Source organism: Cupressus sempervirens, chromosome 6 (genome assembly GCF_028749045.1).
Source record: "Cupressus sempervirens isolate cs-2001-9-10 chromosome 6, ASM2874904v1, whole genome shotgun sequence".
In the NCBI taxonomy this organism is placed as follows: domain Eukaryota; kingdom Viridiplantae; phylum Streptophyta; class Pinopsida; order Cupressales; family Cupressaceae; genus Cupressus; species Cupressus sempervirens.
The window spans coordinates 182307351-182322594 of record NC_143123.1 but is presented as its reverse complement, the minus strand read 5'-3'; the positions used below and the strand labels follow the sequence as shown (position 1 = coordinate 182322594).

Below are 15244 nucleotides of genomic sequence, written 5' to 3'. Positions count from 1 at the left end.
AACAGATTTATCATGACAATATGTGACATCTAGTGATGCTATATCATTCAATGTCTCCTGTTTTTGGCATGTTGTTTTGGTTCTATGGCTTCTATGTATTGTAATGTTACAAAAATTGCTTCTGGGACTTGTGTAAAGCATCCTAGGTGGCTGCAGATGGAGAATGTAGTGGAATTTTTTGAGTGTTTTTTGACTTTCATTAAAGAAGGGTAGGGAGGTGATCATAGAGTTCATGGGCTTGTTTTAAAGTTTGGATAAAGGTGTATGAATTCTGCCCCGTGCTCACCATTCAGCTGGAATATTCACTTGAAATGGTTCTCTCCAGTGTAGACTTGTCTTCCTTCATGGTGCTCTGTTCTTTGTTATGTTTCATATCCATGTTTAATTAATGCTATTAGAATTCAGCATTTTTTTTCGTTCTCTCGAGTTGAACTAGCATGGATTAAACAAGTGCATCCTCCTTGTTTATGGATCAAATGATGTGCTTTACCATAATGTGTTAAATTCATGAAGTGATTTTGACTGCATAGAACCTCCATTAACCATGAGACGAAATATAGCATTTCAGAGATATCTTCCTAGTGTAGTGTCTTCTTATTTTGAACGATGCTAAGTCCAGCAGTTCTGTTTCCCTCACTGTGGAGATGCTAGCATGGTTGGTAGTATCCTATCCAACAACACATTGATTCCTTTCATACATTTGTATATGACTAGCTTTCCCTGCTAACCATGCTTTCATGGTTTTCATCATTAATTAAATTTCTCTATCTTGATTCCTCCCTCCCTCGTTTATTTCTATTGCTCGTCATTGTGTCTTGCAGATTAAATAAATAAGCCCTTACCTTTTCATTATCCCTTCAAAATGTGATCCCTGATTTCACCTCAAATGCCAATAATTTTGTGTTTATTAATAACTATGCCTCAACAGAAGAAATTATTCTTGTTTCTTTTTCATTTTCATTTTTCAAGGGTAGATCCCATTGAATACTTTTCTTAACCTTAAACAATTTGTGCACTTACCAGTCCATTTTTCTTTTATTTGACTATATTAGAAGTTTCATTTGAATATAAATTTAAACCATGCTGGCAAATTCTATTTTCTTTGTCTTAATAATATGTTTGTGAGTGGTGTAGTTCACAGGATTGCACAATCAAAGTTTGGGATGGTTCTAATGGGAAGCTGGTCCGTGAGTTGAAGGTATAATTTTCTTCTACACTTTTGATTGGACTGTTTATAACAATTTCTCAAGATTGTGTCATTTCGAAAAAAAAAATTCACTTTGTAATTGAAGTAATCCTTTAGTATCAAGTCCAAAGAAGGCTATCATAGACTCATTCGAATTTGGACTTGGATCCGAGTGTGTATTCTATGAAAAAGATTTGTGTAAATTGTTTTGGTTCTTGAAGACAAAACCATGCTATCTTGAAGATACAAAATAGTTTAGTTTTGCAAGTGGTTAATTTTCCCGATGGTAGGACAAAGATCATATAACATACAATGATCAAAATGTTTATCATTTCTTAGTAAAAAATTAAAACCATATGAAAATTTAGACAATTTAGTAGGTAGAGGAGTATACAAGTGGATACAACATGGTAGTCAAAGAGATAAAGTCCACAGTTATCAAACATCTCGCCACAACTTCTTTATTATTGCAATTTTACAATAGTGTTGTATTTCAGTTCTAGTGCTGCTAATAGATGATTTTTGATATTGCTAAGGTTACACAGTGTACACACAACTTCACAAACATGGAGGATCTTTATTAATTTGTTTTGAATTTCTTTGTTTAGTGATCAGGCTAGACCGTTCTGTTTGCTTCAAGTTCCTGTCCTTAATTCTCTAAATCTTGTACAACTTGGCCGCTTGGCTCAAAATTGAGCTAGATATAGGCATAGAAGCAGTAAGATGTGATATATTTGCATATTTAAATGAATATGAATAGTACAACAGTTATTGCTTAGGCCTGTACATCTTCCATTTAATTTAGTAATTAACACTTCATTTATCTTGATTCTTAACCTTATTCAATAATTTAAACTTCAACTTTAACCAGAGGTTGCCAATACTTTAAAACCCCCTTTTTCTATAAATGTTTTTTTTCTTTTATCAAAGTGTTTTATGCTTTAGAATGCCGTTGACTTGGTCATGCATACAGTAGGTTGGGACAGAGCTTTCCGGCCATTGATCTTTTCTAAAACCCATTTCGAAGTTTTTTGCTTCCTCTGTAGTATGTGCCCAATGCTATCCTTCGAGCAGTCTGAGTTGCTATCTCCTCTGTTGATCAAGATTCATGTATTAGCTCAAATATTTTCACAATCATGTGTTTTAAATCTTTTTGTTGACTGGAAAACATGATACAAATATTGCTTTGGAGAGATAAGGGTGGAATCTGGCAACAGGATTCTGGAATAGATAACTCAGGAATAGAATTGGATATTAGGATACCATCTAGGTTCTGCGTCCCTAATAGTAGATATAAGTATAGATTGGATATCTAGTTGCTAACTGAAGGTGTAACTTGTGATAGAGTGATTGAGACCAAAGATAATGATAGAATAGAAAAGGTCAGGATATAGAACATAAAGGAGATATAAGAAATGTGCATTACATGTTGAGATATTAATACAAAGAGATCTGAATGTAATGTCCTCCTTGGGCTTTGTTAGTTTTTCTCGGACTGCTGCAAATGTACTAAGCACTGCCATTATGTCTGGTATGTGTTTTCCACTTTGCAACAATCTCTTATTTATATTGATAATAAATCAAGAGGAGACATGTCCGTTCAAGGGACATGCACCAAGTACTGAAAACAAGGTTAGATGTCACATATGATATCAAGAGTATTGGCCTCCAGAATATCAATGATATTCACCAAGTACTCAAAACAAGGTTAGATATCACATCTGATATCAAGAGTATTGGCCTCCCAGAATATCAAAGATATTCACCAATTGCTCTTTGAGTAATGACCTCCCAGAATGTTGAGATGCAGGACATTCACCATATACTCATTATTTGATTTCATAATACAAGTATTTGTAAGATCGTCACCTTACAACAACTTTTCCAAATACAAGTGATGATCATTAGGAAGTCGTCACTTCCTCATGATATACATAGTGGGTAGGCCCACTAAAATCACATGGTCACCATGTATGAATCAAGGTCCTCTTGACTGTGAAAATTTATTGATAAGTGGAGAATCCATCTCATCATGGTTTACTCCCTCTTATTCAATAACACTGAGATCACTGAAGGTTAATAACATCCTCAATTTGCTCCCTCTCTTTCAAGGTTGCCTCTACTGAAATGTCAAGCTCCCTCTGAACACTAATCTTTGGAGCTTCTTATCCAATTTCGCCTTTAACAAAGTGTTAGACTCCCTCTAAATCTCAATCTCCCTCTAAATGTGATATCTATCTTCCTTTTCCTGCAAGAACCATCCTCGGAAAAGATCAAGGGAAAAAATTCTTATAGAAATACAAATAAAATTCCAAATAAGAGGTTGACCACAAAAGTAGTAGCAACAATATATAAGATATAATAAAAATACTCATCTTATTAATTAGAGAATTATTATTGTATTTATTCAATACATTCATACATTATCTTTTATAATTAAGATATTTATTATTTTCCATATATCCAACCTTACCTTAACATTTTATAACTATATTGCAATGAATAAGAAAACATTATAAGTATACCTTCTTTCATAATACCATAATCAGTATGGTAGCTATTCCAATTGTTAAGTAACAAGACATTTATTCTAGATGTTAAATAATAAATCATACCTTAAGGAAACCCTTTTTAAATGATCACACTCTTTGCAAGGGTCCCCACATCCACTTGGCCCTGTCAATGCAGATCCTGGAATTTGGATTTGGCATAGTTTGACCGCACAGGAGCCACATAATTTATTTTCCGAAGGCCACATGGGCATGTATCTCCCTGCGGAAGCACGTCATGTCTTATCGCATCTTACTTTAAAAACAATTCATATTTTGTGCAATAATTCTCTGACCGGCATTGCCGAGTGGATGATGTCCATTCGTTCTTGTGACCGTAGCTATCCAATGTCTGTAACTTCTTTTCCAACCAGTTTGTGATCTTCCTGTCGTGATATGTGTCCCTGTTTTGCTGCTGTGTATGCATTCATTCAATGCATCATTTCCGCCTCTGTAATGTTATGATATGTTGACCTCTATTTCTCATTATCGCTGCCTTTGCAAATATCAAGCAATGATTTTCTTCACTCATTACGATCTTCCTATTATCAATGATGTTGATGTCCTCCGCCTTCATTTTCCCATCTTGCACACTCCAGTGTAGTTCTTATTTCTATTGATATAAGATGTTCTTTATACTCCATCGAAGCGACTACTCTCAACTTAGGAGAGATGCATTTTATTTGAATGTTACTGTCTTTTATTTCCAAAAAATAAAAAATTATACACACTGGATATCAGAGTCAGAAGTTTGATGCATTTTTCAGTCACAACTGTGAGCAGAAAGAATTTGTGAGGAAACTCCAGGAAGACCCGACAAACCAAGGCGTGCCCTCCTCCTCCAATCAAAATCATGAGTGCTTGCAAGTGGCAGACTGTTTTTGCTGCTCGTGTATTTAGGGCCATCAAGATATGCAATGTAGCAGTTTTGCTTCTCTCAAAGAAATTCCTCCATTCAAAATGGCCCATGAGAGAAATCGCTGCTTCCGTGGAGAGATATGAAGCCCATAGAGATCCCATACTCACAATTTTCTTCCACAAATCTTCTCCAATATTGCATATTGCAGAATGACTTTCAATGGATTATGATGTATCAAATGTAACTATGTGTTTGTAACTCTTATATTTAGAGTTTTGAAATTTTATTCTATTTACATTTACAACTTGGTCTGATACCATGTTAGTTTTCTTGGACCGCTGCAAATGTACTAAGCACTGCCATTATGTCTGGTATGTGTTTTCCACTTTGCAACATCTCTTATTTATATCGATAATAAATCAGGAGACATGTCCCTTCACGGAACATGTCAATTCATTAAATTTGCAACAACATAAATTATATAATTAATATATCATAATATAATATATTATTTAATTAAGTACACACATAAATATATATATGTAACTTCAGTTTAGTCTCAAAGTTTATCCAACTGTAGCTACCAAACATTAACAGGCTTTACTTAATTTACATCTAAAATTCCAAATTAAGATTTGGATTGCAATTGGAAATGTAAGTTGAGCTAATTTTCAATACTCCCTACTCAGGAACTTGTCAATCCTTGCAATATCCCAATGGGTCCCAACACACATTTGCTTTCCGAAACCTTCTGAATTTAATAATTTATAATATCAGTCATTACTCCTGTAAGTTATAGGAATTCTGCTAGTAGAATTAGCTGAACGAACAATGGACTCAACACTATGTGAAACTCCCTTGGCTCATCTGTATCTTCCTAGTATAGCACCTCAACCAAATATATGGTAGTAAGGGCAACAACTTATTAGACTGGGGGGATTGGGGGGATAAGGGGAGGGGATCTGGTTCCAGCAGGTAGCCCCTGCAAAGGCACCATCCATGGTAGAGTAAGTGACGAAGGGAGAGACAGTTGTTGACCAGGTTAATCCATCATCAATAACCCCCTCTTTTCTATTATTAAAAAAAAGGCATCGCCCATTGCCTTGTATTTATAAGGGCGAGATTCTGGGCGATCCCGCATAGTCCTGCATGCAGAGGCACTACCAGCACCGGAGAAAGCAGAGGTAGGTGCAGTCGCACTCTGACAAATGTGAGCAGATGTCGAAATATATATTGTGTGCAGCTTAATATTTGTCTGTGTTAAAATAATCCAATAGTCAATGATATATGGTTCACTGCATGTAAAATTCAGACCCAAACAATTGAAGAATAATAAACGCTTCTATTTATAGGAAAGTGCCCATAGCAAAATTGAGTCATGATATGAGTGTTTGTCAATGCAATGTATACCAGTTGAGTATAGAGAGTAGGTCTGACAGTATGATATTGTGCTGATAAAATTAACACACTGCTAATAAAATGGTTTAGACATGTTAAAACAGAATTTGATGATGTTTATATCTATCTATTTTTCGTTCTACATGTTTGCAGGTGATACCAAATGCTATAAACTTGTTGACTTTGTAAATCCTCTTGATACTTGGTCTTTTTGTTCGTACCTTTGATGCTGGTTAAGATTTCAGCAATTTTCTGTTACAAAACCAGATTCACTTTGTGATAAATTCAACTGCTGATACCTCAAGCCCCTAAATCATTGATTCGTTGTTATAAGTCTCCTGTTCCTGAGAACACCTGAGTGAATGTTATGCCTCATTATGCTGACTATGGAGCAGCCTATTGACAAATGGGAATGATATGTTCCAGTCTGAGCATATGGATCAACCATCAAACCATCCGAATAACCCCCCTCCTGATTTGCATTTAACTCTCACCCCTTATACTCGCGCAATTAAGAGGTGACTTTCCTTAAGGTTGCGACTTAATGATAACTATTTGAATTTCAGTTCATGTATATTATATCATTAGACTCTAAAATATCAATTAATATCATATTATGGTAATCCTTGATTTCAAATGCCTTAACTTCATGTGGAATTGATACATCCTGGAACCTTTAACAAAAGGAGAAGAGACCCACCACTCTTTAAGGAGAGATATTGTTATTGTTGAAGGATCCATATGCAATGGCACTGTCCGTTAAGTATGTGAAATAGATCCATTATTAACAAATACTGAATAACATAGCAAGAGTTCAGAACTCCAAATAAGGCAGAGCATTTTTCAATTTCAATGCTCATCTCTTTTGTTTTTGGTCTATATTTATAATGCCAATAAGGAACATGTCATGAGCGGATATGTCCACTCATGATATGTCTTCTTATGAAGAGACACAAAGGTTCATTATGAAGTCTCTAACAGAACTGATACTAATTGGGTGTGATTAAGCATTTAAAAAATTCTATTTATAAGACCTTCGATCTGTATATACTATAATGGATTATATGTTGGGTCCAATTACAATATATTGAGAACACTTGATCAATATTGAACAATAGATCATTTACTCGATCTCCAAGAGAGAATTTGGAAGTGCAGATTTCTGTATACTTACCTTATATATGGTTTCAATTAGGTGCAAGGAGTCTACCAAGGTATATGAATAATGATTTTGATTCAGCACAGGATGTGATCCCTGTATGTGACCAAAGCTACATATATTAACACTCCCTCTTAGCTAGGGAAGATAGCTAAGTATACATCAGTTTAGATATCACCTAACTCATGATATCAAGGAATATAGAGAACATCAAGTCACATGACATTCTTCATCCTAGTTATGGTATGTGCACTGACATTAGATTGCATGATGTCTAGCATAACATATCATGACACATCTATAGATATTATGTGACATAATATCCACCATGATTATCTCATTAAGAACATATCGATACACAACCGGTATCAAGTCAGCATGATATCTATTAATAAGTCCAAGAGATATTAACTATCAAGGCATTTCCATGAATATCAAGTCAGCATGATATTCGTCATGATAGTGAACATTGTAAAGTCGTCACCTTACAATGTTGAATACAAGTGTACATTATCAGAAAGATCGTCACCTTTCAGTAATGTACATAAGGGGTCCATAAAATCATAGAGTCACACATATGACTAAAGAGTTTACACAGAGGCACACAAATTCTCTCATGTGGTTATGGCATCATGCATAGGACATCCATTCATGAACCATATTAGATGGTGGATCTTGAAAGAAATGACAAGATAGAGCAAGGAACAAGAAACAATCCAAGTAAGTTAAGTGTGAAACAATGTTACCATGAGATAAGCAAAATCCAAGAGCATACACCAAGAGTTCAACAATGGAGACAAGGATTTATAAGGGGAAAGCAAATAAAACCCCTTGTGAGTATTATGAATGAAGGCAAATGCCTAGAGAAGAGAGAGAGAGAGTGTTGGAGCAAAATAGCTCAATACAATAACATCAAATTGATGTGTGTAAAGAAGAAAGAAAGAGGAGCATCTCTTTTAAAGAGATGAGAAAGGAGTTGCATGTGTAACTCCCATTTCTATGAATGTCACATTCATAATAGGTGTGTGCAAAGTGTCACAATCCTCTTAAGGAGGATAAACTAAATTCCTTAATAAAGGAATTATAAAAATGAGTTGTCCTCACATGTGGAATAAAGGACAAATAATGACATGTCCTCCACATGCGTACAATAGGACAAACTACATTTAGGGATCCTTGGAATATCCCAATTAAATACATCCAAGGGAAGATTAACCTTTCTAACAGATCTGTCACGACTACTTCCAGAGGGTGGAACAAGGGTTCCACTTTAAGCTTCTCTCTCATAGAGAAGAATCCAATAAAGTAAATTTCAAGAGATCATTGATGCCAAGACTCCCTCTTATTAGTAAGGGCTTCATTCTTCACAACCCCAAGCTAGTCTCCAAATGTGCTAACTTTACTTTGTTGACAGACTTGGTGAGAATATCAGCCATTCATTCTTTAGTGATAATGTACCTTGTCTAGAAACCATCTCCATGGTCTACTCCCTTTAAATCACTATCATCAAAGATCCAATTGGCAAATCTTCTAGCAACTTTCTTTGTTCTGATCACAACATTATTCACAGGAGTAGTCTCTTGTACACAGCCGTACTTGTTTGATTTCATAATAACATGAGTGAATGTGATAAACTATGAATTTATCCCCAGGCCTGGCAACACCAACATTCATGATAATGTGGCTTCTATATGAAGCTCAAAGTACATGCATCAACCTCTTTACCTTCTCGTTCAAGGTTGCCTTAGCCTTTTTTCCTAAATGAGATATCAACCTTTAGACCTCGTCTAAGGTTCAAACTCCCTCTAAACCAATATAATCCTCGATGATAATTTTAATTAAATCCTCTATATGCTTCATCTATCATAGTAGGATATTCCTTGCACAATCCCAATCATAGAATTTTTCTTTCTTCAAAAAATGCATAATCTAGCATGCAACATATGACTAAGATCCAAAATCACTTTGGAGCTACAATCCTAAGATCGAGTCTTCTACATTGCCTTGGTAGCATACCTAATGCACCATTCTTCTTTTCTTATAAGAACATTCCTGGAGACAAAGGAAAAGATCAAGGCAAATAGCTCTTATAGTACATATGGTAATGCAAACAAGAGATGCAATGTGTCATAGTTCCTGCCTAATGCATAATAATGTAGATATGTAGATGAGTGAGAATCTAAATTAACATTATGAATGCATTAATTTTTTCCTAGAAATGCACTTGTGATCTGATAGGATTGCTCATATTTTGTTGTTAAATTCTCGTCCTAGAAATGCACTTGTGATCTGATAGGATGGCTCATATTTTGTTGTTAAGTTCTCGTGCTATATTATTATATCTTTGGGCATTTAAGCCCAAGAATAAGAGGCCGAAGTCCCCAATATGGCACAAAGTACTTAATATCATACTACGATCAATACATATGCTTTAGACGAATTTGCACCTGCTACATTGACAACTTAAATTATGTGCAATGAGGAAAGATATCCATACCAATATTTGAATTATAAAACTTGAAGAAGTGATGAAGAATTTGGAGTATCACATTATATGTTTGGGCATACCATGCATGCTACTAATCAACCATAAGTAGTTAGAATAACTCCCCCAACTATGTATTATTCTCATCTTGATTATCAAATGGAACTCACACTATTTTCAATCATTAGCACTGGACAAAAACTAGGATCGAAATATAGATAGAGATAAATAACAGTATATAACAATAACAACATAAACATATATGCAGAAGAAAAAATGATAGATAATATAGAGAAGGAAGAGGAAGAGGAAGAGAGATAAAATAGTAAGATAGAGTGATACCAACATAAGTTGTGTGTGTGTGAGAGAGAAAATTAAATATAGTTATTTTTCTTAATAAAACAAATAGTCAAAATAAAATCATTGTTATAATAAATAATTAAAATATATTATATTTTAATTAATGAAACTAAGAATTTAATTTTTATATTAAAACTCACATTTCTATAAGAAAAAATGAAATGTATTGAAATATAAAAATATTTTATAATTAAAACTAATTGTTTAATTTTACACAATTAGAGAAGGTTTACTATTTAATGTTTTGTATAATTTGAACTTATGCATTACATGAAGTTTTAGAAACAAGTTATATCAAATAGTAAAAAGTAAACATTAATGTAAAACTAATAATAAATATATTTAAAATAAGAAATTAAAAATATTTAATAGATTGCGGCAATTAATATTAATTAGACATATTGTGTGAGGTGGAAGATAAAATGATTGAAAAAATAAAATCTTATCAACTTTGTCACAAATGTGGAAAAGATAAAGTTATAATTAATACATTCATTAATGCAAGAGGAAGTTGTTAGAAAATATTTGTATTTTTTGTTGAAGAAAATTAATTTTCTCCCCCACCAAAAATAGTATGGACCAATAGAATGAATGAAAAATGTGATTTATAAAATAATGAAAAATTAGAAAAAGATATAAACATTTGAAATTTCATATAATCTTTTAAATTCTTGAATTTGATTAGTTAGTGTTAATGTCATATTAGATTGACATGAATGCATAAATGCACAAGAGACGCAATGCGTCATAGTTCCTGCCTAACGCATAATGGTTGTAGAGGTGTAGATGAGTGAGAATCTAAATTAACATTATGAATGCATTAATTTTTGCCTAGAAATGCACTTGTGATCTGATAGGATTGCTCATATTTTGTTGTTAAATTCTTGTCCTAGAAATGCGCTTGTGATCTGATAGGATGGCTCATATTTTGTTGTTAAGTTCTCGTGCTATATTATTATATCTTTGGACATTTAAGCCCAAGAATAAGAGGCCAAAGTCCCCAATATGGCACTAAGTACTTAATATCATACTATGATCAATACATATGCTTTAGACAAATTTGCACCTTCTACATTGACAACTTAAATTATGTGCAATGAGGAAAAATATCCATACCAATATTTGAATTATAGAACTTGAAGAAGTGATGAAGCATTTGGAGTATCACATTATATGTTTGAGCATACCATGCATGCTATTAGACAACCATAAGTAGTTGGAATAACTCCCCCAACTATGTATTATTCTCATCTTGATTATCAAATGGAACTCACGCTATTTTTATTTAATCATTAGCATTGGACAAAAACTAGGATAGAGATATAGATAGAGATAAATAGCAGTATACAACAATAACAACATAAACATATATGCAGAGGAAAAAAGGATAGATAATATAGAGGAAGAGGAAGAGAGATAACATAGTAAGATAGAGTGATACCAACATAAGTTGTGTGTGAGAGAGAAAAAATTAAATATAATTATTTTTCTTAATAAAATAAATAGTCAAAATAAAATCATGGTTATAATAAAATATTAAAATATATTATATTTTAATTAATGAAACTAAGAATTTTATTTTTATATTAAAACTCACATTTCTATAAGAAAAAATGAAATGTATTGGATTATAAAAATATTTTATAAGTAAAACTAATTGTTTAATTTTAAACAATTAGAAAAGGTTTACTATTTAATGTTTTGTATTTCCAAAATTTTCATAAAATTAAGTAATTTTTAATTATGAAATAATATCTATATAATTTAATATGTACATTTGTAAATAATAAATAGATGTAATACATATAAATTTGATGTTGATGAATAAATATAATATAATAAATAAGAAATAAAATATAACTATTTTATTTTAATACATAGTTTATAAAAACCTAATAATAATTTATATATCTTTTAGAATTGAATTATTTCTATTTTGTGGTTATTTCTTTAGTATTTTTTTGATATAAATATAATTATTAATTTAATATTAAAATATATATTTAAATTTTAAATGTATTTAAACTAAATGATAAATTGTTTAAATAAAAAATATTAATAATAATAAATAATATAATTTAAAAATTGTAACACTGAACACTATTATAAAATATAATTAAAAAATAATATTAAATTAAAAAATAATATTATTTAATTTATTTTTATAAAAGTAAAATAATAGTAATAATTTAACTACTTTTAATAAAAAACCAAAGTTTTAAAAAAATTAGAAATTCAAATACAAAGATATAACATATTGAAATTATATTAAAAAGACATATTCATTAGTTTTATACATATATATATATATATATATATATATTTGAACTTATGCATTACATGAAGTTTTAGGAACAAGTTATATCAAATAGTAAAAAATAAACATCAATGTAAAACTAATAATAAATATATTTAAAATAAGAAATTAAAAATATTTAATAGATTGTGATAATTAATATTGATTAGACATGTTGTGTGAGGTGGAAGATAAAATAATTGAAAAAATAAAATCTTATCAACTTGTCACAAATGTGAAAAAGATAAAGTTATAATTAATACATTCATTAATGCAAGATGAAGTTGTCAGGAAATATTTGTATTTTTTGTTGAAGAAAATTAATTTTTTCCCCCACCAAAAATAGTATGGACCAATAGAATGGATGAAAAATGTGATTTATAAATTAATGAAAAATTAGAAAAAAATATAAACATTTGAAATCTCATATAATCTTTTAAATTCTTGGATTTGATTGGTGAGCGTTAATGTCATATTTGGATTGACATGAATGCATAAGTATTCCTGCCTTGGCAGGAACTAATAAGAGATTAACTGCATCAAGCAAATAAAAGTAGTACTCAAAAGATAATGAAATACTTGTCTCATTATTTAAGAGAAATTGCTCATCAACATCCTGTATTTTCCAAAGCAAGCCTTCTATATGATGCATAGTCACACCATGCATTAAGTAAAAAAAATATATTCCACTACAAACACGGTGCCTCCTGCAAATTTAGAGGCATTCCCATGTACCTTCACACTGCCTGGAAATTGTCTTCTATAGGTGGTTGTTCATGGCAATACTTGTTTGCATAGACTAACATCTCTCGAATGTATGTGCACATTTATATTCACTCAAGGTGTTTTGTCCAACAGTTGATATGTGTGGTCAGTGAGTCCACATTTCATGTGCATTCTCCATGCTTCATATATGCATCCCTCCTACCAAAGGAGGGGAAAATTAAAGTTTTGAAGCTTGGCTTTATCCTTGCCGATTATATTTGTTTAAAGAAACTTTTACCGAGTCGGTTTTACACACTGTTTACTCTCAGGATGCCATTCAGAGGCACTTAGTCAAACAGTTGACACATCATTCCATTGCCTAGGCCCTATACATTTTGCATTTCACAGATTGTATGCAATCAGTTCTATCCCTACCAATTTCATTTATAGCATGAGCCCACTGCAGTCCATGTAGCATCATTATTCGTGACCCCGAATTCTGACTCAATCCTCCAACCAAATGAAGGCCCATGATTATGCCATGAGTGCTTCAGAATTTTTTTTCCTTATATTTTAATGCATCCACATGAATATCTATGCATTGACAATTATTTTTAGACTTGCAACTGGTTATTAGCAGATGCTACTTCTCCCACCAAGAATTAGCAGATCAAATGTTAAATGGCAACTTCAATTTTGAATAACAACTTAAGATAGTGCTTGACACTTCAGATAATATGGAAATTACCAATTTTAAATATTGAGTTATATTATTGTTCCATAGTGCTCTAGTCATGACTCTTATAAAAGCATTTTCAGGGAGGCTAAATAGATTCCATGAATTCTTTATAACATCACGGGCATTAATAATTCTTGGATGTTTTCATTCAGTCTGTAACATTAATCGCTAAAATTCTGGTTGATAGCTTATTAATGTTCTTTATGTATTCATCGATACTTGCAATGACCATGGTGATATGTATAAAGCAATACCTCCGATCAATGGACAAGAAAGGAGACACCTCATGCATCGAACATAGTCAAAGGTAAATAAAGGTGTTGAAAAGGGTGAATCAACAGGATATCATCCCGCGTGGCTATCAACAGTGATATGTATATATCAGCATAATCATTCGCTGACTAATTAAGCATTTCGTCAGATTAATCTTCAGCATCCAATTGATTGGCTCCCAATAAAGAAAACATTGCACTGTGGAACTTGATGTGGCTCTCGCAAATGGTTTAGAAGAGTATACAATCTATTATTAGTCATGTCCTTTTATAACATCTCTTACAAAATATATATCTATAGTAGGTGGCATCTTCAATTCAGCCCAAGCAATAGCCAACAATCACCCCATTCACATAATTGTGAGCAACATCATTGGGTGTGCGATAATAGTTTATAATCACACCATTCAATATATTTCAATGCAAATATATTCACAGGGATGTCAAGGAGGATATTTTCCTTAACCTTCTCATATTTGGGTTAGCGAAAAACTTCTTACCTTAACCTTCTTATTAGATATTTCCTGCAAACCCAGCTGGTATTCTTTCAGCAATAGAAAATACAAGTCTAGCCTTAGTTTCCAATGCCAAAAGTACTGATCGGTGGTTTTCCCATTATTACATTATTCACAACAATAGTATTTGAAGATGCGTGTTTGCCAAAGTCTATATATTGCACATCAAAATTCTTTGAGATAATAAGTTAGTGCCTGCTCTATTTTCTTTGCCCTATGCAGTACTTTCTTGAAGAATAAAAAGATGAATTACTATGAATCATCGTCTTCTTGATTTATGTGGGCTTTAAAATTTAGATGAAGTCGACTCCTTCATATGGTAATGACATATCCAGGAATGGTATGCTCACGAAGTCTGATGTTAATGAATATTTCACAAAACTTGACTCCACTGCGGAATGTGGGAGATGATAATTTTTTTTTTGCCTTGTTATGCTTATATTGCAGATATACATCTGAAAAATCTCCATTGAAATGCAAAATGAACTCATATCTCTGTAAAGCATAATGATGAAGTTCATATTCTATACACTTGAAATGACAGATGAATTACTATGAATTTTTTTCTTCTTGATTCATGTGGGCTTAAAATGAAGTTGACTCCTTCATATGGTAATGACATATCCAGGAATGGTATGCTCACGAAGTCCAATGTTAATGAGTATTTCACAAAACTTGACTCCATTGCTGAATGTGGAAGATGATTATATATTTTTTGGCT

The 15244-nt window shown here is 32.3% G+C and overlaps 1 protein-coding gene across 2 annotated transcripts in view; it reads left to right on the top strand.

The window, feature by feature from the left end:
- Positions 1 to 15244, top strand: part of LOC149551856 (WD-40 repeat family protein / notchless protein) — a 135216-nt gene that overhangs the window by 76873 nt on the left and 43099 nt on the right. For both annotated transcript variants that reach the window (XR_016352817.1, XM_089787358.1), the window contains exon 7: positions 1135 to 1198. Coding sequence is in view for 1 of the 2 variants with exons in the window: in XM_089787358.1 (XP_089643484.1) it covers positions 1135 to 1198 (64 nt within the window). In the remaining variant the exon portion in view is untranslated. The remainder of the gene's footprint in view (positions 1 to 1134; positions 1199 to 15244) is intronic.